Source organism: Aptenodytes patagonicus, chromosome 18 (genome assembly GCF_965638725.1).
Source record: "Aptenodytes patagonicus chromosome 18, bAptPat1.pri.cur, whole genome shotgun sequence".
Classification (NCBI taxonomy): domain Eukaryota; kingdom Metazoa; phylum Chordata; class Aves; order Sphenisciformes; family Spheniscidae; genus Aptenodytes; species Aptenodytes patagonicus.
Window position 1 is genome coordinate 11121456 of NC_134966.1, and position 17039 is coordinate 11138494.

The following is a 17039-nucleotide window of genomic DNA, read 5'->3' on the forward strand; positions in this document are numbered from 1 at the left end:
TAATCTGCGCATTTTACTTGTATGTTAGCAGCATCTGTAAACCATAATGAAACTACTTGCTCATAGTTGGTGGTATTAAATGCTGTTTGAGAACAAAGAAATCCCATTTGGTGGCCATTTTAGTAGAAGTCCATGAACTTTGTTCCTGCCAGCCAGAAGCGCTTCCTCTACTTCTGTAAGTTCATCTGCTGAACTGACTTCCAAACTGTCCCAGGCCAGATCAGATGTCCTTTTTTACTTCTTCAGAGAAGGAAGACAGAGGCAGGAGGACCTGTGCACAGTGGGCTGAGCTCTGTTCATTGACATCCTTTACCAGTGGCCTTTACGCTGCTGAAATGAACGCGGGTGGCCACTGCTCCTTGAAGCCAGAAATTCTGAGCAGCCACCACAGGTGCAGTGTCCAAGCTGGAGATGGAAGAAAAAGCAGAAAGCCACAAGCCTGGTGAGGATTTATAGGAAGTGATGTTCATGAGCCGAGTCTGAAACTTCTGATTTAAAATTCTGGAAGTAGAAGACCAGACTGGAAGATGGCATGGGAAAGCCCCCAACCCCAGTGAGGTGATTAAACCAGTCCCCACTCCTTCCGAGTACAGAACCTCGCGTTCTGCTGCTTGCTGGTGACTGGGTTTCTCTACTGTCCAGAGGTTTGAATGAAGGAGAAAGTCCCTGACATTTCTGACTTGTTAACTTGAATTCCCTCAGCCAAGTCATCCAGATCCCTTGCGTTCATCCAAGAAACTGTTTACTGCAGTTTATAATGAGCCAGGATGGAGGGGAAATAGCTGGAGATTCACTTCCTCAACCTTGTAATGTGGCTGGGAAATATTCAGGCAATGCCATTTGCAGTCCCTGCCCAGGCTAGGACTGGAAAGCAGCAGCCGTGGCTCTAGCTCACTGACCATAGAACAGCACTGCTCCTTGAGCTCCCATAGCTACATGAACAAACCTAGAGATGAAGTACTAAGATGTCAAGCATTTAGACCTCTCCAGCATCGTAAGTGTAGTCTCAGCCAAAAAGAAACCTTTATTTTCCAAGAAGGCACCTGCATGACCAAAAGTAGCATTTCAGTTTGCAGATCTGGTTTTATCTGTACGAAATCTCCACAGCAAGCAAAAAGGCAGCTCAGTAAAAGAGCCTGAAGAGTTGAGTGAAATCGCAGCTTGCAGAGTGAATATACCACATGAAGCCACTCTGCCTGCAGCTCGGCGCCTTCTCAGGTCGTGTCCTTCTGAGGTGACAGGACCTGCTCAGAAACCTGGGCCCGTTACTTTCAGCAGGACCCCACTGCAGCGCACCATTGTACGTCTGTTCTGTGGGGATGGCACAGGGAAGAATTTGGCCTGTCAGAGGCTGTTTGACCTAAAATAACGTGAGGTGCAGAACAGGAGTTGTTCCTGCCCCCCAGCCCCGACCGCTCTGGTAGCTCAGACTTGTTCGTTGCTGCTGGAGCAGCATGGGAGAGGGCTTGCTTGAAAGGAAATTCTCTCTCTCCAGCTTCATGACCATTTCTGTTACAGGTTTTTCTTTTGTTATGGTTGTATGTTTCATTGTAGGCCCCTTCTCCTGTGAACCCCAATGCCCTGGACCGCACTGCTGCTTGGCTTTTGAATATGAACATGCAGTTTTTAGAAGATGAAAGCATTGACCCAGATTCCAAGCACAGGGATAAGCTCAGGAATAAGGACGAGCTCAGCCAAGCAGAAAAGGTAAAACCTGATTGGATTGAAACAAGTTTCTAAATAGAGAGAGGATTTCCGTGAATGTCGTTCATCTGAGCACCCTGGGGACAAGGTGGGCTGTGTGGCACGTCGCTGCCCAGGAGAGAGGGATGTCAGTTTGCTCTGTGCCCGGCTGCTCAGCCTCACAGGGCACTTCTGGGGAAGGCTTGGGAGGTTTTCACACACTCAGTGACTGGAATTACCCTCTGATGAAAGCAAGTAAGAAAAACAGGAGCCAGGAATCAAGTGCTGGTGCTGCTCTGCAACAAACTCTGAAGCCAGCCAGTGCCTGTTACTTCCCCCATTCCTACTCCCCCCAGCTGCAGGGGGAGAAAGCTTAAGAAGTGAATTAAGCACGCCTATAAAAGAGATGAGAGTAAGATGCAGGCAGCCTCGTGCCTCACAACGGGGACATGTAGCAAGAAGCAGCTTCCATGTCAAAAGGCTGTAAACAGAGCTAAAAATTAAGTCCAGATTCTGGTCTCAGAGACAGCACTGGGACCTGGGGTGACTTCAGTGGTGCAGTGACACTGCCCCGAGCTTATGGCTGTGTCACACAGACAAGGGCCTGACCAATCTGAGGCTCTGTCAGGAACTCAGTTCCAGAGTATTCAGTGGGAGAAGCAGGGAAGAGACAGAGTAGGCCTGGCTAGGGGTGAAGAGGAGGGTTAGGAATAAGGATCCAGCAGTCAAGAGCTGGAAGATCCCATCTTTGCTGATTGCTGCTTCTGCAGGGTGCTTTCTCAGCAGCCTGGCTCTGCCAGGACTGCTGCAGTTGGGCACAGTTAGCATTTGGGATGTTTCCTCAACGTGCTTCTCTTCTGTCACACCAGCCATGGGTTACCACCCGGTCCCACAGAACTGCAGACATCACCCTCCCTGAGCCTCTTCCCTGTTTTTCCAGCACAGACATGTTTCTGGTTTTGTAACGATAGCCTTCCTGTTCTCATTTTGCTGTGCTGTATCATTGTGGGACTGTCACCTGTTAAAGTGAAATGCCAAAGGCAGGTATCGTAGGGACTGGTAGGTACAAGGCGATGGCTCCCAGCTGCCCCAGGAAAAGCGTGGCAGAGTTTTGTGAGAGTTCGGCCCATTTCTTACTGGCTTTCTGCTGCTTGGGTATTCCTGTAAATACACAGACATGTACTGATCAGATAGCAGCTGACACAGAAAAATGTATGTGCTTAGCAGACTTCGTTTGCAGCGGTACAGAAATCTTGACTACCACCTAAGCGGAGACACTAGTAGGCAGCAAATCGAAGAGAAGGCATTGTCAGACTGGTGCATCGTGCGCTGGGTTATTGCTGCATTTAGTCATTGAAGGGCTTCAGAAAGGGTTCAGTGCTCATTTGAGTCTGTAATGGAGATGACAGTGGCAAGCTTTACTGTTGCAGTCGAACTGGAGTGAGGTGAAATGCCGAAGGACCACACACTAAGAAATGTGTGCTGGCCTTCTCCAGCTCACACCTGCCAGCTCCCGCAGGCAGGCAGATGGCCCTCCGGTGTGGACGCTGTGCGTGCCGAGCGTTGTCACTAATCCCCTTCCTGGCACCCTTTCCTGTGAAACGGGCTCAGCTTCTACCAGGTGGGCATTCGCAGGGACTGCTCTATTTCCATGCCAGCCTGAGGGGCCGCTGCTCCCTGGGACATGTCAGGCTCGCCCTGTCCTATGCAGGGAGCGGCTCACCAGTGGCCCTGCTCAAGGTAGACAATGGTGGGATTACGAACTCAGGCAGTATTGCAGCAAACCGGTCCCTGTCCCAAGTTCAGAGGGAGCCCCCACCCCCCAGGAGCCTGCTGTCTCATTCCCATGCAGCATCTTTTTGTTACTTTGCTGTCACATCAGTCACTGACATTAAAGATCACCATTAGCATAATCTCTCTCCCCATTACTGTAAGACATGAATGGTAACCGAGAATGAGACAAGTGTTCTAGAGACAGGAGCAACTCCTTCGGTCTCTGAGGCCTCTCCTGCTATCATTTGAGCTCACTTACGCTGCTTCTATTTTAAGGCTAGGGTAGGTATCTAATCTTTCCTGTTCAAGCAACTCCCTTCTGTCTGACTTTAGTGCTTCTGTGCAACTGTATGAGCATTTGTGTTCCTTCATCGCTCCAGGTTACATGTGCAAACTGTGTCGTTTCAGTGCCGCAGTAAAAGATTTGCTAAAGGAAAAACAGAGTGATCTGTTGTGCCTGTCCCTGCCCAGGCAGAAGGAGCTCAGAGGTCCTGCCCATCTGCCTGCCACAGCTTGAATACTTTGGCAATTCAGGAAGACCATCAGCATCATAAATTTTCAATCCTTAGGAGTTGTTACAATTACTTCTGCTGTCAGCCAGTCAGTTAGTGGAGTGATACTGGGAAAGCAATGTGGATTTATATGAGCTGGGGCTCCGGCTGACCGGTACACAGGCAGCAGCCTGGCTGCGTTCCCCTCTGACAGAGAGCTGATCTGCTGGTCAAACTCCCCAGCAGGACTCTCAAAACTGGGACACATCGTTTGAGTGCTTACACGGATGGCGATGGCCGAAGGGGAAGGCCGTATTTTCAGGTAGCCAAGTCAATACACAATTAAGCACATTTCTTTCAGTTAATGAATAACACTTGTAGCTTTGTAACAGACTTCATGACTCCGATGGAAGTCTTTTTCCTGTATCTGGCTCTTTAAAAGCAGCTTGTCAAATTTCCAGCTGCATGTTAATTATTCTAAGGTCATTCCAGTTGAGATTTTTTTTAAAACAATTTCCAAAGATAATTTTTTGAAATTAAAGTCTTTTTTTTATTTGTACAGGTATGCACTGGATTTTCCTTTAGCAAAGCAAGTTGTACTGAATGCTGTGCTTCTGCAATAGCGGAACCTAGTTTTACTGAGTTAGAAAGCACTTAATTTTTTTAATTGCTTTATGTGATTCTTCTGCTGCTGATTTTTAGCTTCATCTGAATGAACAGTACAGCTGTGGGGTCTTGGCTTCATGCAGCAGCTCTTCTCAGATTGAACCCTGGCTTGACATCTGATTGCGTTGTTTAAAACGCTGGGCCCCAAAAGGCAGTAGTGCTCACTGCCCACGCTCACGCCAGCGAGTTGCCCTCGCCTTGATGAGGGGTGACCACTTTGTGCCAAGACAGCAGTGGCCTACGCCTGTCACTGCTGCAGAGCCTGCAGCCTGGCAGGAGGCAGGCAGCGCTAACAGCTTCTGCTTGGCGTCCAGCAGCTCCAAAGCGCCCACATTTATTGTTGTAGACTGAAGAGCTCATGTGTAAACCCAAAATCCCACCAGTGCAGCTTCTCCTGCCTGTGTTTAGCCCTGCGCTGTTAGTGTGAGGAAGATGCCAGATGCGTTTGCCATTCACTCACTCTAACCTGCATTCCCCATGTGAAATGCCAGACTCTGCTAACAACCCATTCTCTGAACCTGCCAGTGACCTGCCTGCCCAGTGGAACACAGCATCGCTCCTAGCGCAGTGTGGAGAAGACTGAAGAGGAGGTGTCGGCAAGCGGGGTTATCTGATACGGGTTTGCAGCTAGTCTAATGCAAGGAGAGGGGCATAATTGGGTTGTGGGGAAACCCTAGCCAGGGCAAAGCCCTACTAGGTAACATGCCACATGTGTTTTCTCCTCCTGTGTCTGTCCTTGCGTGCTGTAGTACCAGCAGGACCTAGTGGTGCTGCAGGACAAGCTTCGCATCTCCAACAAGAAGCTGGAGGAGTATGAGACTCGCTTCAAGTGCCAGGAGGAGACAACACAGAAGCTGATGTTGGAGTACCAGGCCAGGCTGGAGGAGAGCGAGGAGCGGCTCCGGAGACAACAGGAGGATAAGGAGATCCAGATGAAGGGCATCATCAGCAGGTACAGAGGAGGTGGGAGTGCTGGAGATGACAGTAAGGCAGGCAGCCTCGTTGGTGTTAGAGCTGACCCCTGCTCAGGAGAATCGGGTTTCTTTGGGGGTGCAGGCAGGTTTCCCATGTGGGTTTTCCAGCATTTATTCACTTTCTGCCCTTCTGGGTTACAGCCCATGGGGGGGATTTCAAGCCCTGACTCTTTGGGTCCCCGCATCAGTGTTAGCTGGGACAAGGAAAACCCCAACATTTTCCTGCTTGACAAAGGCAACACTTCAAGAGGATCTGGCAGGCTTGCTCTTCTGTTCATATGAGCAATAGATGTAACGATCAAAATGTTCATTTCCTGATGTTTAGCTAAAGATCTCATCGCCATCCCATTAGTCTTAGCTATAAATCCCTTTCTCCCACCCAGTGAGATGTGGTGTTTACATTTGTCCGGGGCGTAGACTGTTCCAGTGCAGCTAGCTTCACCTTTACCTGAGCCAAGCCAACTTGGTGCTTTTAATCAGCCCTCATAAATGGGTCAGCCTTCACTGTTCTGTATCACTTAAGCTTTGGGACAGCCTGCTGTAGAGGTCTCTAGAGAAGAGTAAGAGCCAGAAAAAAGACTGGTTCTAAACTATTGGTTTGTGTGTAAGAAGAGGTAGTGCCAATGACTGTGTGTTTCCTTTGTGCTCGAATGCACAACTGCGGGTCCTGGGAGCATCTCAGTGTGTGCCTCAGCATTGCATTTTCAGATGAGACGGTTTGACCTGGTACGGATGATGGGGGCTGCTATGTGAGACCAGTTCCATCTGTAGACTAGCTTCTCTGGTATTTCACATCTCTTCCTATATGTGCTTCAGAGATGTACATCACCCCTTTGCTTCCTTGGTGTCAAGGACTAAATGAAGACATGATGTGTATCATTCACTCTGGGTGGCTGATTTAGACGTGTATGAGACTAACATCTGGGCTTAGCAGAGCCCAACAAACGTAATTTTTTCCTTGTCTGTTCGGCTGCCAGACTGATGTCAGTTGAGGAGGAGTTAAAGAAGGACCATGCAGAAATGCAGGCTGCTGTGGATTCCAAGCAGAAGATTATCGATGCACAGGTGAGTGCCCGATACCAAGGGCTGCAGCACTTTCCAGGGTGAGTCTGCCAGTATGCAGCCTCCCTGCCATGCAGCAGTGCCAGCTCAAGCACGGCGAGACCGTGTGTGTGGGTGAGTCAGCACCAAGCTGCAGTCAGTGACAGAGCCGGTCAGACTTCAGCAGGATGCAATTTATTGTCACAGCATTTGCATTCATACAGCTGTTTCCAGCCTTGGAGCTTGGCAGGCGACACAGAGGATGTGGGGGGTGGCAGTCTGTGGAAGGATCATGCCCACAATTCAGTCAGTTTGTGGAAGGATCATATCTTCATTGGTTCAGTCTGAGGTCCCCGGAGCTTTGCTTGGTGCTTCATGTTCCAGTAATACTTGCAGGACCTGAATACAAGGAACACAAAGCCTGGCCAGAGCAAAGCCAATGTGTTTTTTCAGCCTTTGGGGTGTGGCTTGCAGGATTGGGAAGCTCAGTTATTGCTATAGATTACAATGGCAGAGGAGCATCAGGTGATGGGTGCAAAACACTGTGCTTGGAAAAGAGAATCTGAAAATATGGTCCGTAATCTTTTAATTTGTCTAGGCAGAGATCAGCATCTCAGCAGCTAGGGCGTCCTACAGGTTGTGGCTAGGTGATAGTATATTCTAGGCTTACTCTTAACAATCCTATTAATCGCTTGTAAGTCACTACTCATGACTAATTTACTGTATAGCTAATTAAAAAGGAGATGAGGCAGTAGTAACTTTGTAAAAGGAATCACTGTTTTTCTGTAGAGCAATTTGTTCAAAGCTAGTAAATCATCACGTTCCCTTCTGCACTCCAGCAAAGCCTAGGAGATAACAGGGGCGTCTGTAAGGTGTGAGCGGTGCAGACTGCAGCCTGCCAGCAGCTCTCGACAGGCTGTCCTGTCTCCTGCCATCTTGTGTGTTACATGTGAGGCTTCTACCATGAGCCAGTCCACGCTGTTCTCTTTTTGTCATCTCAGGCTGTACAATAGTGTTGGACACGTTCGCCCATGGACCTTCAAAGTTACACACAGGCAAACTACTGTGCGCCTCTGAGTTGGTTCTGTTCCCTCCCGCTAATGGCAGACAGAGGAGGAGGATGACTTGTTCAGTGTTGCAAAGAGCAGGAGTGGCAGAAGCAGGCTGCAACATGGAAGCTCTTGCTCCCGTCCTTACGATACTGTAATCAGTGAGAATTGCCATCAACGCCATCCTGGGAGGCCACAAGTCATTTAAACTATTAATTTACACTAACAAAATCAATTAAACACTGACAGGAATAACTGTCTTGGGAGAGCACTAGGTTTTAGAAGAGGAATCTTACTGTCTTTGTAACAGCTGCAGTTAGAGCAAACAGTACAGTGAATTTCTGTATAACTGAAGAATTAGAGAAACTATATTATCTCCATTTTGTTCAGGATGCTAAAATGAATTTAGCTCACATTCCACAGGCAAAGTACATTTGTGGCCCTGCTAATAGCAGTGGATTTAAAAAAATGCTGCGTGGCGCTTAAAAACCCCACACCTAAGAATGCCAAAGAGAAAGGTCCTGGTCCACGAGGCCTCTGGGTCGCTGTCTCAGGACAAGCCCTGGCATCGCAGAGGGACAGGTCTCCATGCGTTTCCACTGACTCTTCCCCTCTGCCCGTTTGTTTGCAGGAGAAACGCATTGCTTCATTGGATGCTGCCAACGCACGGTTAATGAGTGCCCTTACTCAGCTGAAAGAGAGGTACAGCATGCAGACACGTAATGGGATCTCCCCCACAAACCCAACTAAATTGCAGATTACAGAGAATGGAGAATTCAGAAACAGCAGTAATTGTTAACCCGTGGAGGGCGCTGCCGCAGGAGAGGAGGCCTGGCCAGAGAGACCGTGCAGCAGCAGGTGTGAGCCGCGGCTTCAAAGAACGGCTGCTCTCTCCCCCCAGAGAAACCAGCTCCTTACTGCGGACGGCGCGCTTGACTGAGCCTTTGTGGGAGATGCTAATGCCAGCACATTGAGGGGACGGAAAGATCGAGTGTGAGATGAGTGGCATAAGGAAATAACATATATTTGAGAATCGCTGTCACTGTTGGATTTAAATCAGTGTTTAATGTTTAAACAAAAGTAACCTTTTCCTTCTAAACTGCCCAAAGGATATGCCTCACCCCTCCCAGCAAGGAATAACATCCTTGTCATTGCAGTAAGCGAAATAAAGGGAGCTGGGCAGAGCCTGCAGCAGGCAGCGGCCCAGTAAGTCCAGTTAAAGTGTGCTGCTGCATGTAGCCGTGCGAGGGATGGCAGCAAAGCTTGGCCCGCTCCGCCTGTGACTCCCCCTGGAGCACAGCCCTCTCCCAAAGCAAACCCCGAGCCGAGCCCAGCCATCTTTCCTTGTGTGGCTTTTGTGAGGCCACTGATTTTTACAGCGGGTGACTGTCCACAGGGCATTTACGCAGCTAATTAGTGTCTAATTAACTCCACCCATATAGGGAGCACAGCCCAGATGAAGGGTCAGGGTGCACTCTGCGCGATGCGGTAGCCAAAGGGGTGCTGCGTGGGGAACCACGGTGGCAGGGCAGTGGAGAAGGGCATGACTGGTACTGCTGGGGCTCCTGGGGGTCCCTGGGGACCAGAGCAGAGCAAGCCCAAGGCTCTGGCACGCGAGTGGAGGGAGGACCTGGCACCTGGTGAATGGCGCCTTGTTTCCTCTCTACAGCTTCTGCTCTCTCACAAATAATGGGGAAAAGTCTTTGTAAGCAATAGCCCCAGGGCACTGTGTCCCCCCCACACACACTTCTAGCCACAGAATAAAGTAAATGTTGCCTGAGCTTGGTCCCTGAGCTGTGAATGAGGTGCAGGGGCTGGATTTTCTGGTGCCCATTGTGGTAGAGGGGGAGTGAGGGGCTACGTGAAATGGCCAGCTTCTTGCTTGACAGAGGGTTCGTTATGGGGATGTAATGCTCTGTGCAGAGATTTTTACTATTTCTGGGGAGAAAAACAGACAAAGAAACAAGAAAAAGCCCTGAAGAACCATGAAGATCGGTAATTGTATTTCTTTTCTTTCACAGTATGCATTAGAAAAAAAAAGATCCCATTTTCTGGAATACTGTCCTCTTTAAATTGGGAATGAGCACTGCATGGAAATTAACCGGCTCGAAGAATGTAAAACATGGTCATAAGGGAGTAACCAACAAGAACAGCAGCCACCACCGAAAGCCCCCTTGTCAGGAGCACTGTGCAGGCATAAGCCAGGATTAGACTTTCCTAACTGCTGAAACACGCAGATTCGGCACATTCAGACACGTTGTGCTCAGCGGAGGGGTCACCTCCTTAACGGGGGATTGTGCCGCTGACCTGCCGCCACGGTGTGTTTGTTGGTTTGTGTTTTTTTTAAGTTAGTACTTCACGACTCCCACTTTCAGAGCAGGTTACTCGTACCAAGAGCCAGAGAGATTTCTCTGAGATACGGATGACAGTGTACAGTGTACAGGACATCTGCCTATTCTTCCCACTAAAGTTTAATACACTGGTCAACGCCTGTCCTAGCTCCTCCTGCCATGTGTAAATGTACAGTCAAAGGGACTAGGATGTTCACTGAGCTCTGCACAGCTTAGGTACCGCCTCCAGCCTCACACTACCTAGGCTGCCTGAGCAGGACACTGTTTGCCAGTAAGCTCTGCATTGCCATGCTGCCCCACAGCCATAAGGCTCATTAACAGCATTCTTCCACATGCAATTGTTTTCAAAATTAAAGATGCTTTTTTTCCTAAACGTTTTTCTGTTCCCTGGAAGCCCTGGGCCAAGCCCGGTGCGGCTTGGTCCTTGGAGGAGCGAACGTGTTGCGCTGAGGTCTCCACACCCCGCCAACGCCTGCAGAGTGGTGCAATCACACAGCAGACCCCAAACGGAGCTCCTCAGAGAAAAGTAATAACTAAGTATTTATGACAAATACAGTCACCTTTGAATTTTGGAGACTAGCACAGATGGCTTTGAAGAACCTCACAAAACTGACAAGGTTACAACTGGAGAAAGACCCAGACAGGTTAGGAATATACAGGGTACTGTGAACCGTTGGGTACGTACACTTAACATCTGCCATTGTCTCAGAGTCAAACACATTATAAGAACCCTGCAAAAAAGACTATTTTAAACTGCTGTTGCCCTGAGATGTATGTTTAAAGCTGATTGTTTTTGAGTTCCAAAATATTTGTGTTGCGAGAGACGGAAGTTTTTCAAGAGAAAAGTAACATAGAGGAATGGAAACCCTAACAGGGCATGGGGGCGGGCGCCTCACCGGCAGCATGTTTCCATTCATACACAGAAGTAATTTGGGGATGCAGTCAGTGCTCTCCGTAAGAGCTGGAAAAAAGAAACGCCCACAAAACAATTGTTTAGTGCTGAAGCTAAGCACAGTACATCTTAATCTTCTCCTCAACCACAAGCCAAGGCACTGCTCCCCCCCCGCCCCAATCTATCAAACTCCTGGTTCACCGCAAACTGGCAAATTACTGAACACACATTGTTCTGCTGAAATAGCAGGAACGCTTAAATCCTTTCACAGCGAGTTATTAAAATCTTAAAAGTTCCAGTGCCAACACTTTCTGGAGTTGTTGCTTAGTTTCCTGAGCTAGTATGAAAAGAAATTCAAATCAGGACAAAGTCTCGTTACAGCAGAGATTCCCCTTCCTCTTCTTCCCTGTCTCCTTCCCCTGCAACTGTCAACAACTGGACCTAAATGTGACCTTCCCCTACAAAGGTTTGGGGGTAGGTTTTAAGATCCAGGCTCAGTTCAGTTCTGTTACTTCAGTTTGTGTTTCTGTTATTTATAAACTGTACATTTATATGTGTGTACGCGCGTGTGTGCACGTGTGTGTGCATGCCTGCGTGAGCGAGCGCGAGGGAGCCAGCGAGCGCGTGCGAGCGCGCGCCAGCCCCGCGTGGCCAGGTTACCCGATGTGGCCTCGGACCTGGTATCTGGCGTAGCAATACCAGAGGCAATCCCAAGAGGTGCTTGCAGCACCAGAGCAAAGCAACCACTATCCGTAATGTTTTGTGATCTGCTCCATTTTCTGTTTCGTTCTTGCTCTTTCTACAGCAAGAGGCTGTTCTAGTGCAAACTCGTCAAAGTGTAAACAAAACACAAAAACACACTCAGATTTTTATCTTAATACAAGTCTTAATATTTTTTTGTAAATGTTTTCAGTGTTTACTGTAACGTATCTATCTCACTAACAGTTGTATATAGTAACTTACTTCTGGTGCTGCTTATTCGGTCAGGATTTGGCTGTCTCTCACTGCTGTTTTGGAGAGGTGGACTCAAACTAGCAAATCTGGATCCAGACAGGGGTTATGATTTCAGCCTCCTCCCTTTGGAGATCTGAGGGAAGGGGAAGGGAGAGAAGCCAGGGATCCAGATTTGGGATTGGTCCACCTCGAGGATTCTGTTTTAAGAGTTTTGATTTGGGGTTTTGTTAAACTGTAGTGAACACTTCTGAAAAAATGAGCAAAGTTTTGTGGAAAGGGGAATGAAATGGACTGAACAGTATCCCAAGGTCTCTGCGGACTGTAAGTATCATTGTTTTGGACAGGGATTATGGCTTCAGTGCCAAAAGTTTGGAGGGACCAGAGTCCTTTGCCATGCCAACTAATACTACAGTGTAGTAGTAGCCCCTTTTGCACCAGTTTAAGCAAATCCTGCTGCCATCCAAAGAGTCCTGTGTCACTCTGCATTGTCATTTGAGTCTGGTTGGTTTTGTTTTCTGCTTTTGCAGTTGTAAAGCACTGATTGCACTGTGAGAACACGCTGAATCCTCTGGCTGGCAGCTAGCCCCGTAGGTTGCTGCAGGGTGCAGGACACAGGTTCTGCTACTACGAATATTCCTAAAGGGAGAAGGGACTTGGTGGACCTGAGAGAGGCATCACAGGCTCTCCTAGGAAAGCAATCAGCAAGTAATCAATTATTTCCAAAGTATAGAGCGCTCATAGGCTTTTCCCTGTTACTAGTGTCCATACCCAGATGCAACAGAAAACATACTGAAGTCTGTTCTGTGATGAACGAGGAGAGGATCTTTAGTCACAGGAGATGGAAAATGCACTGATGCATTTGGCCAGGACAGCCACAAGGTGTGGCTCATAGATTTGATCTGCAAGGGGCTCATTTCCCCCAGCGATCCCAGGGCAGGGGTAGCAGCCCCTGGGAGACACCTTTCTGACAGCAGCACCTATGACCAGCGGTGTCCAGCAGCTCCACCAAGGTCGCTGCCCTGTCCGTAACATGTAGCTTTGCCTGGAGAGCGTGAAGCAGAAAAATCCAAAGGGAACAACTGCGACACTGTCCCTGGGGTAGGCGGGAGGGCTCCTGTGCAGCACTCCGTCCTTCCCGCCCGCAATGGCTGTTGGGGGTCAACCTCTTCCCCAAAGGTTTGCGTTCAGAGCAATCCAGGCCACCAGGAGAGCCCTTAACTGGCCCCAGGAAGGGGCACTGCCCATCTCCAAGTAGGTCTCTGACTCTTCAGGGCAACTTCAGAGGAGACTGCTTAGCCACAAGGCTTGGACGTGTGGCACCTGCCCTGCTCCGAGAACCGCCAAGCCCCGCTCTAACCCTGCGCAGATAAAACTGTTGCCTTTTTCTTTTCCCTTGGGGGAAATTACATATGGGGTGAGAGGGAGGACGACAGCAGCATGCTAACATGCAGCTCATGGGCTTTACAAACCAAATCCAATCTTGAGGGCGTTGCACGACATTCAGAAACAACCATGCTTTGAAAAAGGGTGTCACGTTCAAGCATTGACTTTCACAGATCACCTGAGCTGTGACATTGCTGTAAATGCCATGTGGTTCTGCATCAGCTACCAGTACCCCAGAGTGTAGTCTCCATGTTCACATACTCCTTTATCATACATCACTGTGTCTTAAGATATACCTCTCTCTGTATATCTGCTTAGGCTGATACTTGTTCCTGATAAGCAGTCGCTATGTTTTATATCCTCTTATAAAGAAAAATCTTTTTTTGTAAGTATGTTTAAAAACAAAGCAAAGTGGAAGTGTTCGCTGAATCTCCTTCAGCTCCTTTTAAACTATGTAATAATGTACAGAGAAAGTTGTTGGTGTTCAAAGAAATGATGTGGCCGTGCAATTTATGTACATTTGCAATTAGAAATATTAAAGATTTATTTAGATATTTTACGTAAGTGCTCCAGCACCTCTACTCAGTCATTTACAGTTTCTAGAGCATCCTGGCACATGCTGGCCACACGCACACACGAATATTTGTCCTCTCTCTCCAGACAGATCATCTGAAATGCTACTCGCAGTAGCTTTTCAGCCAGGGCCTGGCTGACCACCACCTTCCCGTCGAGCACCCATCACACAGCTTTGGGGGAGGGCTGGGCACTAGGGGAGACTAAGGGGACAAGCAGCTCCGAGGGCCCGCAGCCCCCAAGACTTGGCAGGAGCCACATCCCTGATTTGGGCATGTTTGCAGCAGCGGTAGAGGCCAGAAGGAGAAGACGCTGTGGGAGGTAGCAGCAAATGCTCACAGCTACTCTGCCATCTCTGACACCAGCCAGTGTGCTGAGGGCCAGAGCCCGGCTTTGGGACTGAAGATGCACAATAGGCTGGACACGCGCGACTGAGGCAGCTCCGGAGTGAGGGCAGACACAGCAGAGGACCGTGGTTGGGCTCGCTCAGCACAGGGAAAAACATCCCCCTTGTCCCTCTGCTGACAGGGAGGGCAGGCTGTCTGAATTCCGGCACCAAACTGTCCCTGCCATCCCAGGAAAACCTTTCTCCAGCCCATGCCTGGGCACGCTGAGCCGCCTGGACAGCAGTGCTGGGGCTGCACGAGGCAGGCAGGCTGCCTGCTGCCCGCAGCCTGCCTGCGCACGCCCACTGCCCACCTCTCCTTCCAAACCGCCCTTCTTCTGTCTCGCCAGTAAAAGTAGCAGAAAACTTGGAGGAAAGTCATTAAAACCCTGGGCAGCATCAGCACCTCTACCTCATTAACATCACCATAATTAGCTCCTCCGAGAGAGGGGGAAGACAGGCTGGCTGAATCAAAATGACTCGGGATGTGGAGGGTGCCTGTAGCTATTCCTGTGCTCAGACACCAGCGCTGCGGCAGCTCTGGACCCAGGCTGGTCACTGGGGTCTGCTGGCAGCATGAGCAGCATGAGCAAGGGAGAACCCTCTGCTGCTGCTTCTGCCAGGAACCGGCAGCTGCCGAAGAAGGGAAGGCAAGAGTTACCCAGGCTAAAATCCTCCCTCTGGGCCCTGCCTTCCCCCTCAGACCCTTCCTGGCCACCCTGCAGCGTTTTACACAGTCACCTGCATTTAACCGCACCTGTCCTTGTCGGTAGGAGCCCCGTGGCCCTGCACAGGGCCTGCGCTGGCCACGGGCTGCACAAAAGGCAGCATCTCCATTACAGGGGTGCTGACACAGCCTGTCCTGCTCTCGCACTGCTCCTGCGTCGCCTCAAGGTGATGGTCCCTGGGCAGCAGCTTTTCCAGCAACTCCCCAGTGTCCAGGTAGCAGCGACTGCTCCTGCTGCCCTTCCCACCATGGCTGCAAGAGCCCCGAGCATCCTCCACGCCACACAAAGTGCTCGACACTTCTGTACCCAACTGCTAATGCCTGACCCCTCCTCATGACACACCCAGGCACCGAAAGTGTGCTTTGCGGGAGGTTTGAACCTTCGGTCCTTGCTGCAGCTCACCGGAGCCTCAACCACCTGCCTGCTGCTGGACACTACAGTCAGACCATTGCCCGAAGCACGCTCTGCGCCCGCGGCACAGCCCGCTCGGGAAGGTCCCGCCTGCTCCACCAACCCACATCTCTGCTCCTTGGTGTTACCAGACTGGGCAGGGGAGCTCTCGTGCCTCCAAATTTAACCTTGTTGATTTTGAAGGTTGAGAGAGAGAGAAAGAAAAAACAGCCCAGGAAACACAGGGCATTCTCGGAAGCTGCTGCAAGGAGAGATTAGTCAATAACACCTTGATTTGAATAAAACCTCTTTAGCAGGCTGTATGGCTTCATTAGAGCAGAGCTAAATTCTCAGCTGAAAATACCCAGAACATCTCTGTGCACTTGACAGCTTTCAGTGTCTGAGACTCTGGAGCCTGGCTGCAGCTGCTCCCAGCAGGTTCAAGCACAGGCGCCGCTCAGCAGAAGGGCAAGGCTGGGAGAAGTGAGACTCCGAATTGCAAATCAGCAGCCAGAACAACAACAGGAATACGGGGCTGGGAGGCTGGGGATTGCGGATGTGTGTGTTTGAGGTTTTTTTAATCTGAAGAGTCATTTTAGCTCAAGACTCATCAGCAATAATGATGTTCTAGTAATTGCACCCTTACAGGGTTTGTATCGAGTTTAGTAAGTGAGAGTCACTAGACTGTGGGCTGCTCATGGTGCCAGTCGGCATCTTCTCCATCACAACCCAGTAAGAAGCAGAGCCTTTGCCCAGACAAGGCTGAGGTGGTGCAGCCGTGGTCCCACTCCATCGCCCTGGCGAAGCCATGAAGCCAACTGCCACAGAAGCAACTGGCAGCTGTGAGATGTCAGAACTGGGCACACGAGGCTGAGCCCGCCCCACCAGTGTGCAGGCTGGCCGTCCTTTACAAACACTGGGGCACCTGAGCAAGACCGTCCTAGGAAAAACTCCCTGGCCAAAGAAAGAGTAAAACTCCATGAAATGCATGCATGAAGTAAGGGATGAATCCAGCAGCTCTCCCGATCCTGTGCTGGGAGTTCCAGCCCTTGCAGATGCAGGGCAAAGTTTGGCAGTGACACCCTGAAACCTTAACAAGCAGAGGACAAACTTAAAAACAACCATCCAAAATAATTTATAAGTGTCATGATGTTTAAGCGAGCCTTACAGATAGATTCCTCATTGTTAAACACTTGGGACTGGTGATTTTATGGACCAGAGTGGACTCAAATCCTCATCTGCAGGGCACATAAAAGTGGGACATCACACAGAGCAGAACATCACTGCAAAGTGATTTGGTGCGTAGGCTAAAGCTGGTTTGAAAGATCTTCAGTGAAGAGAAACAAGTTTAAAAAAATACTTCTGGATTTTGTGTGTGTGTTACCCCCCACCCATCACAGCACAGCCTTCCAGAGACCTGCTCTTCTCACCATCGTCACCAGAAGCTTAAACTCAATGCAGAAACAAATGGGGGTCCCTCATTCCTGGCCAGCAGAGCTGGAGCCCCAGACGTGTCATTGCTGCCACAGGGATGGGTGCTCCCTGCATATGAATGTGCAGCTGGGCCTGGGGGAGAGCGTGTTCTCGGGATTAAGACAAAAGGAAGAAGACCTAACTTGATCTCAGATCCCCTCACTGGTGCAGGTTCAGAGCCCCTACTGAGAAGTTACTGAAACCCAAACAGCCATGGAAGAAAGTTAATTCCA

At 49.7% G+C, this 17039-nt stretch overlaps 1 protein-coding gene across 12 annotated transcripts in view; it reads left to right on the top strand.

The window, feature by feature from the left end:
- The window catches only part of DAB2IP (DAB2 interacting protein), a 211106-nt gene extending 197290 nt beyond the window's left edge, over positions 1–13816 (top strand). For 8 of the 12 annotated variants that reach the window (XM_076355589.1, XM_076355591.1, XM_076355595.1 and 5 more), the window contains 4 exons: positions 1555–1707; positions 5363–5565; positions 6565–6652; positions 8309–13816. In XM_076355589.1, the coding sequence (XP_076211704.1) occupies positions 1555–1707; positions 5363–5565; positions 6565–6652; positions 8309–8476 (612 nt within the window). In that variant the 3' untranslated portion in view covers positions 8477–13816. The remainder of the gene's footprint in view (positions 1–1554; positions 1708–5362; positions 5566–6564; positions 6653–8308) is intronic. The other 4 variants (XR_012996777.1, XR_012996778.1, XM_076355592.1 and 1 more) reach the window with 4 other exon arrangements.
- The last annotated feature ends 3223 nt before the right edge of the window (positions 13817–17039 follow it).